Raw genomic sequence first — 21196 nt, forward strand, 5'->3', positions numbered from 1 at the left:
TGCAATTGTTAACTGTCTTGGAATGACTCACATCAAAGAAGCTCATGAGGTGGAACAGGCTACAATAGAAGAAATTCCGAATTAAGATACTCCTAAAGGAAATAGGTAATACAAGAAGATATTTACATCTATGTGCATTTCACTAATTTTAAGCTTAATACAGTGTCACAACGTGATCAATGTGTGTGATGGATGAAAAAACCCTGTTAACAACTGACAGTAGTACACCATATGGTTTGTAGAATCACACAGTATAAAAGAGGCTTTCAACCTATTAAGTTGGTACTGCCAAAAATATACGACACTCTACTCTAGTCCCATTTTCCCGTACTGGCCCTTGAATCTTTTGACACTTCAAGTACTTATCCAAGTTCTTTTGATATGTTGTGAGGTTTCTTGCCTCAATTACCCTCCCAGACAACTCATTCCAGTTTCCTAAACCTTCTGGATGAAAACATTTTTCCTCATGTCCCCTCTGAACCTCCTACCTTCTACTTTAAAATTATGCCCTTGTATTGACCCCTCAACTAAAGGCAACAGCTATTTTCTATTAATTAAGTTCACATCCCTTCACCTTATACAGTACTATCAGGGCAGCTGCTCCAAACAAAACAACCCAGGCTTCTTTAGCCTAAAATGTTCCATCCCAGGCTATATCTCCGTGAATTTCCATTGCACACCCTCCAGTACAATCACTTCCTTCTTATAGTGTGGTGACTAGAACTGCACACAGTACCCCAGTTGTAGCCTAACCAAAGTTCTGTACAACTCCAGGTTCAACACTTAAGATAAAAGGTGTGCTACAAGCAAGTCTCAACACAAGTGGTGTCAGATGGCAAGAACTCAAATGTACTTCACAGCCAAGAATTGTTATTCTTAAGTATGAATGCGTGTCATCATCTGAATCTTCTTCAAATGGTGGAAGGAGTCAAGCTAGTTAAACTCAAGGAACATCTGGTTCAGGAACAGCCAGGCATGGAACAACTGACAGAAGATTTCATAGTTCTCCTAGACTCAAGGTGGAACCCAAGTAGAAGAGAGGATCCATTGAGATTAGCTATGTTGCATAAGAAATTTGTGCTATATTGTCAGAAAGATGGAAATCTGTAATTATAGGATTGGCAGAAATGTTTTACGCTAAAATAAGACTGAAAGAATCAGCAAAAATTATGAAAAAAGCACAAACAATCAACGATATGGGCAGCACAGTGGCACAGTGGTTAGCACTGCTGCCTCACAGTGCCAGAGACCCGGGTTCAATTCCCGCCTCAGGCGACTGACTGTGGGGAATTTGCACACTCTCCCTGTGTGCGTGGGTTTCTTCTGGGTGCTCCGGTTTCCTCCCACAGTCCAAAAATGTGCAGGTTAGGCAAATTGGCCATGCTAAATCGCCCATAGTGTTAGGTGAAGGGATAAATGTAGGGGAATGGTTCTGGGTGGGTTGCGCTTCGGCGGATCGGTGTGGACTTGTTGGGCTGAAGGGCCTGTTTCCACACTGTAAGTAATCTAATCTAAAAAAACATACAGTAAGCCGTATTCTTTTATTTGAGCTACATCTAATTTCAGATGTTGAGTGATTCAGAAGATGCAAGTTCCTAGGAAGAATCCTCAGTATTAATGAAAAAGATCATGCCAAGCAATAAGTAATTTTCAATTACGCTAGTATGAATAAAGAAGTGAGTATTATTTGTCTCTTCAAACTACATTTGCCAACGGTGAATGAAAGCAACAAGCTGAATAAAACTTCAACACAGATTTACTAGTACGCTGAAAATTAAAATATCTATTCACACAGATTGAAGACATGGTGCCTACAACTCCATGGAAGCCATTACTGAGAAGGGATGATCAACATCCAAAGACTCAGAATATAGTCAAGAAGTAATTGCCTGGTTCAGAAATATAGGAATCTGAAAAAAGTACCTGTTTCAAGAAGACAGTCTCCAGTGAAGGAAATTTATTAAACGTTCTCTGGATATTACAATTAGGCATTTGCTGGTTTCAGTTGGAATGCCAAACTCAGTGAAATAACTCCAAGACATAAAAGATCCTCAGTTTAAAGACATCTTTAGTCTTCCTGCAGTTTTAATCCAGATATCTACCAATTTTACATGTCTGAAGAGAAGGCGTTCTGGAAGAATAGTAAAACCACTAGATCTCCTGAATTAGTGAATGTCTGAATTTCAGACACCTCTTCTGATCTGACACCACAAACTTACTCTCCCTGAATTCTGTCTGCTGGTATATTCTTCTCTCTTTACCACTGTCAGCTATATTGAGCCCAGCTTGGCCATTTCTTCCTTCAAGAGTGTGGTACTGGTAAAGCACAGCAGGTCAGGCAGCATCTAAGAAGAGAAGAATCGACATTTCAGGCATTAGCCGATCATCAGGAATGAGGCTTGTGGGCCGGGGGATGAGAGATAAATGAAGGGGGTGGGTGTGGCTGAGGAGAAGGTAGCTGAGAAAGCAATAGATAGGTGAAGGTGGGGGAGGGTGGAACAGATAGATGGGAAAGATGATGGACAGGTCAAGAGGGTAGTGCCGAGTTGGAGGCTTGGGACTAGGATAAGGTGGAGGGGGGAAATGAGGAAACTGGTGAAATCCACATTAATCCTGTGTGGTTGGAGGTTTCCAAGGTGGAAGTTGAAACATTCTTCCTCCAGTTGTCAGATGGTTAGGATTTGGCGATGGAGGAGGCCCAAGACCTGCATGCTCTTGGTGGGGTGGGAGGAGGAATTGAAGTATTCAGCCATGGGGCAGTGGGGTTGGTTGGTGCAAGTGTCCCAGAGATGTTCTCTGAAACAATCTGCCAAGTTAGCATCTTGTCTCCCAGATGTAGAGGAGACCACATCAGGTGCAATGGAAACAGTACATAACCTTTGTGGAAATACAGGTAGATTTATGTCAAATGTGAAAGTCCCAGGTGGTCTCCTTCTTCCTTTGAAGAAGGAGACCATAGAAAATCCCAGATGGCCTCCTTCTTCAAAGACCGCAAGTTCCGCTCCCATGTGGTCGACAATGCCATTCAGCGCATCTCCTCTACCTCCCACATCTCCAGCCTTGAATCCCACCCCTCCCAATGCAACGAGGACAGGGCGCCCCTGATCCTCATCTTCCACCCCACCAACTTCTGTATACATCGGATCATCCTCCACCACTTCCGCCACCTACAAACAGACCCCACTATTTCCCTCCCCACTTCTATCAGCGTTCCAGAGAGACCATTGCCTCCACGACTGCCTTGTCAGATCCAGAATCCGTCCCCCACCACCACAACCAGCCCTCACCCCATTTCCGGCACCACACTCTCGATCTCCACCACTTTCTCCCATTTCCTCCTTCAATCCTTCTCTATTCTGCCTCACCACATTAACAAGGACAAATGGACTGCCTTATTTCCCTGTATTATAACCTTGCCTGCATTTTGAAAATATTTCATTGCAGGCACAACCCTTTGGTTTTAATAGCAAAAGAACTTGCACTTATATAAATAAAATAGAAAATTCAAACGATACACACATTATTTTGCTTTTCTCTTCACTGCATATCAAGCCTTTTGACATCTTTGACCAGGTTTTTGGTCACCCTTGTGTTTTGGATGAACTTTTTAAATTTATTCATTGGATATGGATGCCCGTGGCTCGACTGGTATTTATTGTCCATCCCTAATTGCTCAGATATCAACTTCTGTTATTTTGTTTTAATTCGTGTATTCTACATACATCTTTATAGTTTTTCCATTTTAGAGATGTTATATGGATGTTATCAGATGTATTTGGGGCAGCACGGTGACTTGATGGTTAGCACTGGTGCCTCACAATGCCAAGGACCCAGGTTTGTTTCTAGCCATGTGTGGCTGTGTGGAGTTTGCATGTTCACCCCATGTCTGCATGATTTGGAGATGCTGGTTGTGAGAAACAAAGCTCACACACCTCAATAATTGCAGTCCGAGACAAAATCTGCATCAGTAGTGTCCTTTATTTTACACTTGCAAGTGGGTGAGATGTCCAGTGCCTATAAGGTAGAGGACATACACACACCAAGTTCAATTCATACATAATATTTATATGATTTGATGTCTTTTATTTTACATTGCTCCTCCCCTGCTTACATCCTCCACTTCCCTAAGACCGGCCCCATTACCCCTGTTTATCTCTTGCCTTATCCGGCCTTGTCAGTGACAAAATGCTTATTCCTGGCCTCACAAGCCTGTTTGACCTCATCCTGCTGTAGGTCATTGTTAGGCATATTCTTTCTTCATCATTATCTACCCCCTCCATCTGTGCCTTTCCCGAGGCCGTTCTGATCCCTATGACCCTTTTAATTGGGGTTTGTTCCTGTGTTTTTGTAAAAGTGGGAAGCAGATGTTTATACCTACTGTTTGTACAGGCGTATCTAGCTTAACTTCATCCCCTCACAACATCTTATCTATTTGCCCGTAATGTCTACCTTCTGACATACAGTTTTAGCTAATACAAAAACAATTATATATTTCCTCCACATCGTTTCCATTCTTGTTGACTCAGCTCGTGGCTAAAACAATTACACACTGGTGTGAGTTCATTTTACTTTGTAAAATGAAATTGCAGAATTGCAGAAGTAACATTAATTTACCTATATCCCACATAGTGTTGGACTGGGATGTACAAAGTTAAAAATCACACAACACCAGGTTATAGTCCAACAGGTTTAATTGGAAGCACACTAGCTTTCGGTGATCCTGATGAAGGAGCGTCGCTCCGAAAGCTAGTGTGCTTCCAATTAAACCTGTTGGACTATAACCTGGTGTTGTGTGATTTTTAACCATGTCTGCATGGTTTTATGCCGAATGCTTCAGTTTCCTTCCACAGGCCAAAGATGTGCAAGTTAGGTGGATTGGCCATGCTAAATAGTCTGTTGTGTCTAGGGATGTACAGACCATGTGGATTAGCCTTGATAATCTTCTGGTGCGGTGGTGGTGTCTCTACTCTTGGACTGAAAGGCCCAGGTTCACATCCCACCTGCTTCTGACATCTCTGAACAGATTGATTCGAAATACAAGTTAAATTAAAAGCGGGTTTACGGGAAAAAAGAGTAGGAGTCGGGATGGAATGTCCTTCGGAGGGTCAGTGCGAACCCGATAAACCGAGTACTCTTTCCGCAATTTGATCAGGACAACTATTCGGTACCTCCAGGAAATTTTATTCCTGTGGGGATCGCGTTTAATTTTGCGGTTACCTAATAGGAAAAAAATATTTTACATTCTAAACTTTATTGCATTTGACAGAAGAACTGATACTACACAAACCACAGAAATGCCTGACTCAGCGCAATTGGAATTGCAACCAGCAGAGCAAGATACATGTGCGCACGCTCTGTGAGGAAAGGGAATTCTATTGGTCACATTTGGGACCTGGTGCATTCTGGGTGTTGTAGTTTCAGTTTCCGTTGACACTGGATTAAATATCAACTGGAGAACTACGACTCCCAGAGTGCAATAAGACAAATCTTTTTAAAAATTAAAAGTGAACTTTAATGCCGTCTACATCATTTGTTTGATACAATTTTAAACAGCTCAAACAAAAGAGATATTGGGTTATAGAAAAGAGTTGTTTGGTGAAAAGAATGTATGACGCTTGCTTCCGGTGAGGTGCTGCAGGTCAGATGGAAACAAAATGGTGGTGTGTGTGGAGGTGGTGGCGTTGCTAAGGGGGCTGCTTTTTCTGTATGCTTTACATGCTCGATTTGGGAAAGTGGAAATATGATCACTGCTCCTGATGTTGTGGCTCTTACCCATGAAGATGAGTACGGGGAGCAGTATAATGATGATTCGATGCCCCCTTTCCAATTTCAATCTGAAAATCCCTGGTCCAAGACGGCCACGGCTAAATTCGAGAAGGATTTCATTCTGATTTCCGAGTTTTCCGAGCAGGTAGGCCCTCAGCCTTTGTTAACCATCCCAGACAATGCCCGCGGTAACTTTGATCTCAACTATTTCTCTCTCAGGATCATGTCTGTGGATTATCAAGCCTCCTTTGTCGGTCACCCCCCTGGTACCAGCTATCCCAAGCTCAATTTTGTCGAGGACTCCAAGGTGGTTCTAGGGGACTCCAAGGAAGGGGCTTTCGCCTACGTCCATCATTTGACCCTGTATGACTTGGAGGCCAGAGGGTTTGTAAGGCCATTCTGTGTGGCTTACATTTCTGCTGATGAAAACAAGATTATGCAGCAGTTCCAGGAGCTTTCAGATGATTTTTCTAAAGCCTCGGAGTGTTTGAAAACTGGAAATAGGAAGGCGTTTGCCAGTGAACTGGAAAAGAAACTTCAGGATTTAGAGTACACACGAAATGTGCTACACAATGAAACAGAAATCCAGAAACGATCTAATGATAAAGGATATTACTCATCTGTAGCAATTGAAAAGGCCAATGAATTAGCCAATGTGGAAAAGTGTATAATCGAACATCAAGATCTCTTAATGCAGATAAGAACTTACTCTCACAAAAAAACACAAGATGCAGACTATTTTTCCTATGAGCCAGAATATGGAATGGAACAATCTGATGTTGGTTTGGAACAACTGTCAAACACTGATGAATTGTGTGAAAAAAATAGCTTTTCTGAAAGAAGATCTTACACACCCAAGTTCACAAGAGCTAAATCGGCAAAATGCTTTGAAAAAAAGTTGAAAACCTTAGAAGAACTTTGTGATAGTTACTTTTTTAATCAAACTCTGGAACAGCTTAAGCAGGTAGAGAAATTCTTCAGAGGTGATGTATGCTATTTGATTACCAGTCAGATTGAAAAAAAGCTGCTTCAACATCAGCGGTTAACCTCCTTTCTGTTTGAAGACCCACTAATCTTCACTGATGTAGAACAAACTGAAAAGCAACAGCGCAGTGATAAACTGCTTCCAGCTTTTAACATTCTCAGTCCCAAGCTTTTAGTACACCCCTGCTTATCAAATGAAGCCACAAGCTTTGAATCATACAAGTCTTGTGTGGAGTCTGTGCCTATTAAATTGGATCAGCAAGTCAATGCAGAGAGTTACCATGGGACAATTGCAGAATCTATACCATGTAAAAATCCTCTAGCATCTTCAGACTATCTTGAATTGGAAGGGAAAGAAAAAGGAAGTATTAGTAGTGGTGAAAGCATTGAAGTGCTCGGTACAGAAAAATCCTGCCCAGCCCCAGTATTTTCTAAGTCTGAGAGCCAAACAAACCTGCAATGCCAGCATCCAGAAACTGGAAGGAGGAAATTTGTAGTCACCAAGCGTACAAACAGTGAGGACAGCATTGAAGTCCTCAGTACTACTGAAGCCCTGATACCTGAAGATTTCAAGGCCACCTACCCGAGTGCAATATATGAAGAACCAGCTTTAGACAATGAAGAAGAGAAACAGCTGAGCACTGATCTTATGCAGCCTGATGCAAACCTGGACCACGGTAATAGCTTCAGCAAGGCAGATTTTGAAAATACTATAACTCTGCCTGTTTTACCTGAGGCTGTAGACTCTACTTGTTGTATTGGGAAAGAGAGCCCCAGTTTTACTAAATCAGTACCTACATTTGTAACAGAAGAATATAGTGGAGTAGTCAATGTTCCACCACAACGCAGTAAAACCATGGATCAAATATTCCACAGTGATTTATCACAGCAAGTTGAGGGAAATGGATTATATTGTGCTGATGATAGAGTATTATCTAACTGTGAAAAGCAGTACAATGATGTACCTGGCATTGGAGAAACAGCTCAAATTCCAGTTGATGAGTATTTGGATAACATGAGTTATATGAGTGCATCATTATATTCTGACAGGACTCCATCTCCAGCCTTATCAAACTGTCCAACAAAGAGACTTTCTGGAAAGCACAAGAAGCAGTCTGGGAAGAATTCGCTGTGGTTTATAAGACAATATTCTTTTGCACAACAGGCAATTTTTTCTTTATTGTCTGGCCGGACTCTTGTAATAGTGGGTGAGCAAGAAGGAAAAGTCAAAAAGCTTGTCAATGCTTTGTCAACATTTGTCCCCCATTGTGGCAGGGATTCAGACTCTATAAAGCAATGGGTAACATTTCCTTTGCAGATCAACCATTTACAGACCTGGAAACTCATAGGACTTCAGAGGTGTGTATTTAAATATAGTTACAATGAAACTATGTTTAAGGTCAAGTTTACTTTGTAATTGATTCAGGTCAAACAAGATCAAAGCAATAAATCAGCTTACCACTGGATGCTTTTCAGAATGAAAGAATTGGTAAATTTAATAAATTTTGGGGAAAATTATATAATCAAACTTGTCAATATCACTGACAACAATGATTCCAAATATGGATCTAAAGGATAAATCTCTCAAATCTCCTTTTGATAACTTTTATTTTTTATTGTTTATTTTTTTTAAATCAAAAAGTAATTCACATTCTAAAATGTTGGTACTATTGATAATGCTTGGAATTATAAATATACTGGATGATTTCTTGCTTAAAACTTTCATCTTATTTGCAAAAGACTAACTTGCTGCTCCACTGCTTGTAAGCACTCTGGTAATGAGCACTATCTCGTCACGTTATAACCTAAAAAATCCATTTGGTAAGATAAATTTCAAACTATTGGCACCTTGTATAATGTCTCAAAATTTTAAAATATTTGCTTATGTCTCTACAAAGATTGATTTGTGACATCAGTACAGATTTACTGTAGATTTCTCTAGACAAGCTTGGAGCTATCTGACAGATCCGCTCCGAGCAGGACGGTAAAAGCCCATTCAAACCACAAATATAAAACGGGCCTTACCACTAACAGACTTTGAGAGAACTTTTTTTAAAGTTTGTCTTCACTTACAATAATGCTTGACTGTTGTAAAATTTCTTGTTTAATTTTGTAGCCCCATCTCTCAACTTTTTACATGAAGTTTATGTGTAGTTGTTGAAATTAACATAAAAGTAGACACTGGATGAATTTGGTAGCCATAGTTAGTTAGCAGCAAACATTTTGCATTTTATATGATGCATCCAGAACCAACTGCAGGATCAAATTCAAAATCACAAAAACTGTAAACCTGTAGGTCCTGATAGTCTGGCAGGTGCAGAGAAACAATAATTATTTCTTATATTAAAAGAAGGTTTGATGATGTATTCCTTACTGAAATCATACAAATTACAGTCTGAGACTACTTGTTTTGATTCTGGTTACCGAAAGAAGCTGAGTTGATGTATTCTTAATGAACTGAATGCTCTTTACATAAATGCCATTGTTTATACTCATTTCCATTCACATTAGACATGAAAATTAATCATGTCTGGGGAGGTTCACCAGTTTGGTGCTATCCTCCTCGGTATGTCTAAATTGCAGGAAGGTATGAAGGGTAGATACCAGATCGATAGTTGAACTACAAAAATCAAGATGAACACCACCAACTGCAAGTTGTAATCTGTAACTGTTGGGCTTCGCACTGGGCAAGTTCTGGTATAATTCCAGTGTAGTGCGAAAATGCATTTTTAATTTAATGGCAATTGCCACTTTTACCTACTGTCTTACGCTGGGTGGAAGCCATTCAGAATGTGAGCATGTTACTTTGTCACATGATGGTACTTTACTTTTCTTTACTCTGGTCTACTTCTGAATGTGGTGTTAAATAATATCTGTAAGAAATGCCATGCAACAGTGCCCCTGAGGGTCTGCAGTCATTCCACCTTAAAGCAACATTGCAGCAACTTGTCTGGCTTAAAAAGGTTCCTTTAAAAATGCAAGGCTGAGTCCAGAGAGGGGAATATGGTGGTGAGATTTGTGATGTTTCCTTGTGTCCGAAACTCTGTAAATTGAACAGAAAATATGCCTGTGTGGTTGAAGGAATCAATAGCTTCTGCTTTCATACTTGAAATGGTAGATATTCTGGAAAAGCCTGATTGCAGTCTATTTTCTGTACGGCTACACTGAGAGCTGGATCAGTGTCAAGGACTCTCCACGTGTAGATAAAGGGTGACTTGGTGACGGAATATTGGCCTCTGTGGAGTTATTTGAGGTATATGTCAGATATAGACAGCTGGGATCAAGTAAATCTCTTGAGGTGCAAAGGAGGTGGAGGAGTACCCTTAAGAGGAAATCAGGAGGTCAGAAAGGGAACATGAGATAGCTTTGGCGGATAAGATTAAGGAGCATCCAAAGAGATTCTATGGTATATTAAGGGCAAAAGTGCAATTAGGGAGAGAATGGGACTCCTTTTAAAGGCCAAAGAGGCCAATTGTGTGTAGAACCACAAGAGATGGGTGAGATCTTAAACAAATATTTCGTACCTGTATTTACTATGGAAAAAGACGTGGAAGCTAGGGAACTCAGAAGTAAAAAGCTGTCTTGAAAAGAAGAGATGGTGTTGGAGGTCTTAAAACGCATAAAGTTAGATAAATCCCCAGGACATAATCGAAGACTTTGGCATGGTAGACTGTTTAGTAAGGTTAAATCACATGGGATCTAGGAGGAGCTTGTCAATTTGATACAAAATTGGCTTGAAGGTATGAGATAGAAAGTAGCGGTAACGTGTTGCTTTTCGGATAGGAGGCCTGTGACAGTGGTGTGCCACAAGGATCAATGTTTGATCCACTGATTTTCATCATTTATATAAAAGATATGGATGGGAATATAGGAGGCACGGTTAGTAAGTTTTCGGATGACATCAAAATAAATGGTGTAGTAGACAGTGAAGAAGATTATTTCAGAGTACAATGGGACCTTGATCAGATGGAGTTTAATTTAGATGTTGAGGTGTTGCATTTTGGTAAGACAAACCAGGGTAGGACTTAGACAGTTAATGTAGGGCCCTTGGGAGTGCTGCCTAACAAAGAGACTGAGGGTTGCAGTGACTTTGCAGGTAGATAGGGTGGTGAAGAAGGCATGTGGCACACTTGCCTGTATTTGTCCGAACATTGAGTGTAGGAGTTGGGACATCCTATTGTGTCTGCACAGGACATTGTTGATAGACAAGCAGGAGGCTAGAAGAACACAGCAAGCCAGGCAGCATCAGGAGGTGGAAAAGTCTGGCTTGCTGTGTTCTTCCAGTCTATTTTGGATTTCAGCATCTGCAGTTTTTTTGTTGTCTCTGTCTCTGGAATGTGGTGAGGCCATGTTTAGAATACTATGTGCAGTTCTGGTTACCCTTCTGTAGGAAGGATGTTGTTATACTTGATGCCATTTAGAAAAGATTTACAAGGATTTTGCTGGGGTTGGGAAGTTTGAGTTATAGGGAGAGGCTGAATAGACTGGGGCCTTTTTCCCTAGAGTGTTGGAAGCTGAGAGGTGACCTTGGAAGTTCATAAAATCATAAGGAGCATAGGGTGAATAGCCAAAGTCTTTTTCAAAAGTGAGGAGTCCAAAACTAGAGGACGTATCTTTACGGTGATTTGAAAGGGTCCTGAGGGGTAATGTTTTCAAGCGAAGGGTGGTATGTATATGGAATGAGCTGCCAGAGAAAGTGATGAAGGTTGGTACAATTGCAACACTTAAAAGGCATCTGGATGTGTATATGAATAGGAAGGGTTTAGAGGGATATGGGCCAAATATTGGCAAATGACACAGTCATACTAGGATGTCTGGCTGGCATGGACAAGTTGGACTGAAGGATCTGTGTCCATCCTAGGAGTCTGTATTAGAAGAGACACCTTTTACTAGTAACTGTATTGGGCAATCCAAGCAAGTTGTTACTGTTTATCAAATGTTCAAACTGCTTGTGGTGTTAAATTATGGTATGACTATTGTCACTGATATGACAAATGTACTGTTTTTTTTAAACCCTGCTGCACTTCCTGAGGACATTTTGTTGAAATCTTTTAATTCAACCATCTTTGCTTCGGTTTTGTTGCTGCAAATAATGGTTGTTATGACTTCTAATGCCAGTTGAATCTATACCGGATGGTCAGTTCCCCCAAACATATGGGAACCAAGTAAATTGCATTATGAGGGGGCAATAAAATCCTTTCCCAGATAGTCATGCCTGCTGTTTTGAAGTTCACTATCTGGAGTTTTGCAATGCATTATTTTTACATTTTGGTAATAACATTAAAGCAAACTGTTATTGATTTGAAATGTTCACTTGCTCAAGGTTATCTTGAAGGATTCTATTATTCAGATTGAACATGAAAAGGCCAAAATGGCAATTTTGAAATTGACATTGTTACTAAGTATGTTTGAAATTGACATTGATATTAGTAATTATGTATATATTCCCATTATGCATGAGCAGCCCTTTTGTGAATGAAGTGGTAATGTTCTATTTCTTTGGCTTTTCTAGAACAGCTTCTCCTCTGGGTACCAGTATTTTGCACTCCTTGAATCGGTACAGTCGCTACATCAGCATACTAGACTGTGACAACAAAACTCTGCGTTGCCCACAATATAAAGGACAGCTAATCACCAGGCTGGCAGACCACAGGACTCAGATAAAGCGGGGCAGCACATATTACATGCATGTCCACAATATGTTGACCCAACTGTGTTCCCAAGCATTTCTCTACGCTTTCTGTCATCATCTGCACCTTCCCATTGATGAAAGAGAAACCGAAGAATTAGTCACATATCGAAGGGTAAACTTTTTAAAGCACCACCTGGGCTTGACGAATGATGATAGCAAGATTGTACAATACTTTGCAGAATTGATAAAGATGCACTACCTACATGAACCTGGAAAGGGCTTAAATCCAGTTCTACGATTTAACTACACCTCCAGTGGTGTGTTTAAGATCTAGTTCTGCCACATTCTCCATTCAATGCCGACATTTTAATTTGTACTTTGATTACAGAAAAGCATGATCTATTTCTGTTGGTTTTTCTTACATTGCTGTACTGTCATCTGCACTGTGAAAATTCATCAGTCTGGCTATGGCAGATAAAGAAAGGTTCACCGTTTTCTATTTGGTGTTTTAGTGATGAGATTATATAGAGCATTTACAGATCTGGTAAGCTGAAGTTTTTTTTCAACCCAGTGTCCCAAGTTGTATTTTTAAAACGTAGCAAGCTTGAGGAAGAAAATCTCAGATGATGTAATACACTGAGGGGAATGGCATGCTGCAGTTTCCTGAGTCCTAGATGAAATAAGAATCCATAGTTTTGAAACTTGCTATCTAAGTCTTTAGATCTATTCATCAACATATTGGGTGAACAGGAAAATTGAATTCCAGGTCAAGGTGTTACTAACTGTAGTTCAGATAAAGCACTACACCAAATGGAGCTCTGAAACTGAATATCACTCTGTCAGTGGCCTCTGTGATGTACTGGCTTGAGATTGACAGAGCTGCTGGGTGAATTTTAGGAGTCAAGGACATGACAAATAGTGGCTAAACTTTCAGAACAATATTCAACCTGTCTATCAGATTGTGTTTTGAAGATTTTGCCGAGGCGGGGGCTTGGAGGAGTATACTGCCAGTTTGCCAATCAGCTGTAACTGAACAACAGTGACTTTGAACTGCCAAATGTGACCTCTAGATTATAGTTGAGGTGTTGGTTGTGTTGAAGCAGTAGCATAATAACAAGATTGCCTGTTGTTTTCCAGTATAAAATGTGAAAAATAACTCTGTTATAGTCCTGGAAATAAAGTTAGCTTTTTTTTAATAGGATGCGGTAGATTCCATGTCTGATACAAGGGTAAAGTGATAAGGTTAAATACCTCATAGTATTATGGCAGTAGATGCTTTTTCATGATGCATGATTTTATGATTGTTCATTCACTGTTGTCAACAAATATGATCAAAATCTCCTAATCTTTGTCTCCAGTAGCTTACACTGTGCCTGGATCTGTATGTAATCTGCATGCTACCAGTATGTGAGCAGATCTCATTCTGGATTTGCAATGCCAGCACCTGGCCAAGTTTCGCCAATGGTAAATGCTTATTTATTAGCAGCCCATTCTTAGGAATGGCAAGGAGATAGAATAGAAATAAACTCATTTACATGTTAATGTAAAGTTAGCCCAGCCACTTGATTCAATCCAGAGTGTTGCAATACCCATTTTTCTCCGTCAGCACTTTGATCAGTTTCAGAGGGAAATGAAATGCTGCACTGGGTTTGCAAAAGATTTGCATTTAAAATGGAAAATAGCTGTTTGTTTAGTTTTGTCAATGGTTTCATTCAACATTTTAATTGGGGGTGAAAAGTGCTCCATTTCAAGATGTGGTCACATTGTATAAATGGAGTTTTTCACTTTGTTCATTTGAATACTGCTAAGTGGATGCCTCTACATACGGTGTTATAATGGCAGCTAGTTAGAGAAAAAGTTCTGGTTTGCTCTTCTATTCCTTCAAGTAGAATGATTGAGGGCTGTGTACAGATATTTTTGCCCTCTTACTCGGGAATGGCATGCAGCAAATATGGTCCTGAAAAGAAAGGAAGGAAAATAATGCTGCATCGTTTTGCATTCCAAAAAATAAAGAATAAACCCTAATCACATTGATAGTATGACTGACTAATACAAATCCCAAGTCTTTGATCTGACTAGGCTGCCACAAACTGAAATGATACAACACCCCCCATTATTCCTTTTTATGTAGATCCAACAACCAAGAAAAGAAAATTTTAGTATCTACTTGGATTTCAAAAGCATTTTTGGATAGTATCCAAATTTTGACTACTCAGCAGTTTCACATTTTCAGATCCTGTTTTGTTTGCTTGTTGCTCAGATAATACAGCACTTTAAGAAAACTTGCATGCAAAGCGTCCCTCAAAAGGGTTTCAGCAGAATGCAAGCTGTTGTGAAATATAATGTCATGAAACTTAGCACCTTAACTTGGTTATCATGGTTAAAACTGAACAGCCTACTCCATTTTCCTTTTCCAGATTCAAACAGAAGAATGCTAGCTTTATTATTAATTATCTTCTGTCTCTGAAGTATTTCAATTGACTGTTTAAATATAAAAGTATCAAACATTAATAGGACAATTATTGCATTGTTTTTATTAATTCTGTTCACAGGAAACATAACTGAAATATTAGGTGCATTTTGGACATGTAGACTATTTTTTTAATCACAGTTAACTATAGACAATCTCCTTTTCACTTTCACAATGCCAGTCTTGCAGTCAAATATTATTGGACACTATATGGATGGTTAGATATGAACAATCCCAACCAAAGAATTTTCATTTATTATCATTTAGAAAACCTTTTGTGTTTTTTGTCTTATTTTTCCCCTATAGCTTCATTTTCTTTCTCTCAAAGGCAGTTCAGGTCATGCTTGACTGTTTACTTAATGATCTTCCTTTTCATCCTTTTTGTAGCCACTCTTCAGTTGTGAAAATAAGTAATAAGTACTGTCAGTCAAGAATTGAGAATATGACAGCTATGTCTGAACCTATTCACACAATATGTATTTGCCAGGATAGTCATTTAAAGGAATCTCAACTGGCAACTTCCCTCCCAATTCCAGTAGTATTCATGTCACTGCTGCCCTGGCTCAGATTGATTAACTTGGCACATTCACAGGATTGAATCAAAGACCTTGTGAACCATCTCAATTGTTAGTGTATTTTAAAGTTTAATTCTGGCATCCCGTAATGCAAGTACAAAATTGAGTTTTGTAAACTGGGTGACATTGAGGAAAAACTATGGCTGAAAGGCAAGGATTACAATCCACTTAAAGACCCCCTGTCCTATTAAACAAATTAGATTTTTTTGATGCATTCAAAGTGTCGAGTTCTTTAGTTTCTGCAGCTTTTATGTATCTTTGTCTTAATGTGGTGGCTGTACAAGTTTAAACCCCAATCCAGAGGTGTCTAATCTAAACTGTAACTTCGTTACTATAGTAGGTGCTGTTTCATGATTGACATGATCATGAAATGATGTCTGCCTTTCCAGCTGGAGAACAGTTTTACTACCCTAGCCAACGTTTTATCTTTCAAATTAACATCAATAAAATAGATGACATTCTCATTGGTGTTTTCAGAACCTTGCTATGCAGAGTCTGTTTCTCTGTAAATGACTACACTTGATAAGATTGAACTGATTGTTGAACATTGACATATCCTGAGCTTGTAAAAGATTCTGTAAATATAAATTCTTCCTCTCTCTGAGCATTGAGTAATGTTACTCGGTATCTGCAACATTTGGGTAACTCTTAATAGTGTGCTGCAGGTGAGCATTCTTTTCTGGAGGTCAATATCCTTAAGCTCTACTTTTACACTCTCTTTCTATTTCCCTCCACACCCAACCCAAAAATACTCCAGCCTCTGAATAATATATTTTACCTATAATGTTTCCTTTATGAAAATGTTCAATAAAGTTGACCTTGCTTACTCACCTCTCCACTGAAACTATTTTCTAAAAGAAAATTGAGGTTTTTATTAATTTATTGATCCATATTTTAATTCCCTTTCTAGTTGTTATATTTAAGGATGCACACTTGTTGGTTGCAGCCCTGTTTTGAGGATTTGCCTGAGTATTCAGACATTGTTGTTCTGACAGGATGTTCATTGAGGAAATATACTTCTGGAGTTCGGAGATGTGCAACTGTTTCAAGCAATTTATGTAGGATTGTCAAGAGTCAGAATCCAGTTTTCCTAATCACGACATAGTTCTGAGATGACATCATAATAGTCCCTTAGTTTACACTCCATGTACTTCGGAATCACCTAGAATAATGTGCTCTAACATTTTCATACTGCAACATTAACTTGCACACAACATTTTTAGAAAAAGAATTTGAAGACGAAGTGGAACCTATGTTTGAGATCTCTCCGTCATCTTGTCCTGGAGGCATTTATTTTTATTGGTTTAGGAGCTATTGGTGCTTTCTGCAACTTCTCACTGTGCTGTATATGAGCAAACTCTTGAGAGTTGAAGCATGATACCTAGGTATTATCTGCCTCTTGTTTAGCATATCTCCCAGTCAGGATCATTAAAATGCAGTTGGAAACAGGATTTCTCACCAGCCCAGGAATGTTAGTTCTGTTACTTTGTCAATTCTCTCAAGTGGTGTGGAAATATGAGATTATTAAAAATTGATATATTATTTAATTAGACATCTTCCTTTGTTTTGAGAATTTATTTTGTGTTCTGGAGCTGTGCATTCTTTTTTTTTGTTGTTCCAATGTCTGGAATCTTCCATTGTTGCTGCCGAATCCTTTCTATACTACAATATATAATTTATTACTTTGTCTTATTTTCTTGTTTCCTAGTTCACCTTTTAAAGAGTGATAGAAATTAACAAATTGCATTTGAGTGAGCAGACCATGCACCACCTGATAAATCATGTAACTGTATAATCTGGCTGAGTACAAACTGAGATTCATTAAATTTATTTGAAGTGCTGCATTTTTGATGCAGGTTAATTCATTTGAATCTAAATTTAAAAGCCCAATGAATGCATTGAACATTTCTATATCCAATTTCTGTCAAATCTGTTGGCTAACTGAGGATTTGCTCTAAATGTCTGGCAACAGCAATAATGCAAAATGTGTAACTGCTCTGAAAGGCTGGCAGATGAGTGAATAGAAAGCATCTATTTGGTGAGCACATTAACATCCTACTGAACAATGCATGTTAACCAGCATGGTGTAACAGAACTGACAGTTAAACTTAGCTCAGCGCTATACAATTTTGCATTGCTGCAGTCTGAAAACAAAGTGTATAATTTTAAAAAGTACATTTAAAGATACCATGGGTTTCTGTCAAAACTTATTTTAGAAAGAAACATTGTGAATACAGTTGTTTGCACTAATGCATTGATTGCCTTCTTAGCCCAACTCAGAACAACTTAATGTAACTACTATACAAAAAGCTCATGCGTGACATAATTAGTCACTTGAGTAGTTAATTTCAACTTTTATTTTAGTACAGGGGGTGATTTGTTGATTGAATTGAATTTTAGGTTTATTTTTCTAATACTTACCACCAGAAATATCCATTTTCCTGGACACAAAGGTCAGTAAGTGGGAGCAGAGACCTTTTGGGTATATACAAATCCATGGTACTGATGCAACTGAGCCAGGAGAAACTTGCCTACTGCATTTTCCTGGGATAATACTTAAGTGAGCAGCATTCCATAACAGAAAACTCACGGTAATGAAAAAGAGCAACTCAGTGTGAGTGCACTGTTTCAGCCTGTGGCAAAGGGATATAGAAAATATCCCATTTCTTTTTAAATAGCCTTTAGAGATCTTTTGTCTTAGCAAGCCTTGGGAATAGTCCATTCAATCTGCAATATTAGACAATGGAAGTAATGTCTAATGCGTAAGTCTGTGAGATGCCCAAATTGTGTCCAAAGGTGAGGTAGTACTGGATTCTTTTCCATTCTTTGAATTTATGTGGTGTAGTCCAACATCAATCGGCATTGAAAGGTAACTTCTCCTGAAACACAAGTTCTCAGCCAGCTTAGATGTATCTGGATGCTATTACTTACAGTAATCATTGCATGCAGAAGCATGATATTTTCATTTGTTGAAAAATGTGAATGTAATTTGAATTTTACCTTGTGTCCAGTAGCTGGTCGAAGATGGCTGAAACCTGTTTACATGTGGGCATAAACACCTCTGTAACTGTATGAAGTAAGTCGTCAATGTGCATGAAGAATCACTAACTAATATGGTTTCCTTTTCCAGGGATAGAATGTAACAGTCTGATTTTATTTTATTTCTGAATTGTTTTCTAATTGGCAATTTGAGGAGACCATCAGTCATGTATTTGAAACTGTAATTATGTTGTATCCTTTAATTCCTTTATATATTTAAAAAGTACTTAGTATTGTAAATAAAAGTTAAAACAGAAAATGCTGAAAATACTCAGCAGGTCAGGGAACATCTGTGAAGAAAGGAACAGTTGTAATTTCAGTTTTGCCTTTCATCTGAACCTACTTATAGATATGAAATATAAAGATTTGATTTTTGCATTGAATTACTATGTGGTTATCACTGCAATGTATATTTCAATTTTTTTAGATTTGTATTCAGCTGCTTGCATTTTTATTTTATTTCTGGCCTCATCTGTCATACATTTAGCTCTGGCTTCGACTCTATAATTTCTTTCTCTCCTTGACTTGTAATGTTGCTCACTCTAAATGAGTTGCATTTTCCCCAGGCCCAAAAGCTCAACAAACCTTGCCAGTTGTCCAACACAGCTGCTAGCCACTGATTATAGACTTCCCTCATCAATTTCTGAATTCCAGCTGTCATGACTTTGCTTTGCTGTCTAATCAAGTGGGAGTTTATAACTAGTGAAAACTCACCTATTTAAAGGGAGAAATAAGTCCCTCAGTATCTGTATTAAACAAATACTTGCCTCATAAAAATCTGACTAAGCCAAAAAGAAACTGTCCAATTAAAAAGGATATATTCGTCAGCTTCTAAATGTGACCACATAGCAGTTCCACACTTTAATGTTTAGATGAGGTGGCCCCGAAGACATGCTGTCCTCCCTTCCATTGCATTGTCTCCCTGAAACATCTAATTTGTAAAGATGTCTCCAAGCCTGTAGGGTTCAAACCCACTTCTAGTTTCGGGAGCATACTTATAATTGCAAAGTAACTGGAATTCCCTGGAGGTATGAAGTACAGTTCAGTTGTAACTTTTTTTGTTTCCAAGACAGAGATGGAACATGTTAGATCCTGAAACTTTACCCTGTTGACAAAACTTTAGTTTGCAAGGCTGTTGTGATTGCAATAATGTTCATTCATCAGAATATGTGACTATAATAAATTCATGCAGTTACTGGAAGCATTTGTTTTTAATAATGTTACAATTTGCACTTTCTCGCTTATTAATTTTGCACAAAATGAGTTGTTTTGAAATGCCAAGTGTTGTCTCTTTTATAATTATTTATGTAACTGTCCTGGTTTCAGTTTGAAAGTTATATGTCCATTTGATTATTGTTGTCTTAAAATGTTGTGCCTTCCACTTGTAATCAATCACTCAAACATTGTGTACCTTAATAAAACATTTTTGCAGCTTGTCTGTATTGAAGTTTTCCATTTGTGTAATTGAATTACCCTCTGGTTCTCCAACCAATGTATTCACTATACACAATTAAGGGAGCAACTGGATATCTATTGGTATAAATTTTAAAAATCTTAGTTACTCCTTCAAAGGAGAGGCCAAACCAGGTGATGGTAGTTGCCAGGTCTTCGTGTGCCAATAAACAGTCCAATGGTCTTAAAGCCAAGATAGCACAGTTTGTGGAGTTCATCAAGACATTTTTGTCAGCCAATATCTATGTGGAGGGGAGCAGGTCAAGAATATCCATGCAAGTTACACATTCTTTTGGTGTGGCCAAGGGAAAAGAACCAGTATGAAGCAGGAGTAGGTTTTGTTGTAATGAATCATAAGTTGATTTGTTTTCCCAAGGGTACTAATGTATTTTGATAGCTGGCCCCTGCTCCAGAGAAGAAACTCTGTAAAGCATAAGCTCTTAATCAATTGAAATACTGTCAATGATAGTGACAAGGTATCTTGAATGTGCTTGTTCAGTGCAATGGCACACAATATATTAAGATGTCACCCAGTAGAGTGCCAAGCAGGATGGTTTATGGAACAAAAAATGTGTGGCCTTGATGACTAAATTGACCAGCATCTTATTTCTTAATCATTGAACAGACAACACCTTGATTTCACGTCTTATGTGAAGAATAGGAAAACACCCATCTCATTGTTGTTTATCAACTAAAAAACCATGGCTGAGGCTAATGCTCCCCAAAGTTACTCCCACTGTGGTCCTACTTAAAGTTTGGAAATTGTCACTACCACTCAGTAAGAACTGTAAGAGCGTGGTGTGGCGGAGAAAAGGGTCTGAGAGTAAAAAGTATGGGAGGATGAGGCACAAAGATCCACAGCAATCTCTCCTATCTTGTAAATCTCAGTTTGCAACCCAACATGGGAAATCTTTTTGAGGTTAAACGTACAACTTTGATATTCCTCTTTTTTTTGCTAGAGTAAAATCCTCAACATAGTCACTATAATCATCCTACTAACATTTCAATATCGTCCATAATCATCTTCCAGTTCTCTTTCAATGGTGATAAAATACTGGAGAAACTCAACAGATCTTGCATGACTGCACAGAGAGATGATTTGGAGATTCTGGTGTTGGACTGGAGTGTACAAAGTTAAAAATCGCACAATAGTGGGTTATAGTCCAAGAGATTTATTTGGAAGAACTACTTTTCAGAGCACTGTGCCCTCAACAGTTGAAGCTTTACGGTGTGATGTAACTGAAATCAGATATTGAAAAAGACCTGGCTTGTTCAGTC

General features: G+C 38.8%; 1 protein-coding gene across 2 annotated transcripts; it reads left to right on the top strand.

Moving 5' to 3' along the window:
• Nucleotides 1-5657: 5657 nt before the first annotated feature.
• smcr8a (Smith-Magenis syndrome chromosome region, candidate 8a) lies at nucleotides 5658-19897 on the top strand. Of its 2 annotated transcripts, XM_072559283.1 has the most exons (3): nucleotides 5795-5911; nucleotides 5986-8109; nucleotides 12263-19897. In XM_072559283.1, the coding sequence occupies exons 2-3, from the start codon at nucleotides 5990-5992 to the stop codon at nucleotides 12714-12716; spliced, it is 2574 nt and encodes an 857-aa protein (XP_072415384.1). In that variant the 5' UTR covers nucleotides 5795-5911; nucleotides 5986-5989; the 3' UTR covers nucleotides 12717-19897. The 2 variants fall into 2 exon arrangements, with proteins under 2 accessions (XP_072415383.1, XP_072415384.1); XM_072559282.1 differs by having other exon boundaries at nucleotides 5658-8109.
• Nucleotides 19898-21196: the final 1299 nt, after the last annotated feature.

Source organism: Chiloscyllium punctatum, chromosome 40 (assembly GCF_047496795.1).
Source record: "Chiloscyllium punctatum isolate Juve2018m chromosome 40, sChiPun1.3, whole genome shotgun sequence".
Taxonomy (NCBI): Eukaryota; Metazoa; Chordata; class Chondrichthyes; order Orectolobiformes; family Hemiscylliidae; genus Chiloscyllium; species Chiloscyllium punctatum.

Coding starts and splice junctions, on each gene's coding strand:
- smcr8a (XM_072559282.1), top strand. CDS start 5,741: ATGATCACTGCTCCTGATGTTGTGGCTCTTACCCATGAAGATGAGTAC. Junction 8,110..12,262: donor AAACTCATAGGACTTCAGAG/GTGTGTATTTAA, acceptor TGGCTTTTCTAG/AACAGCTTCTCCTCTGGGTA.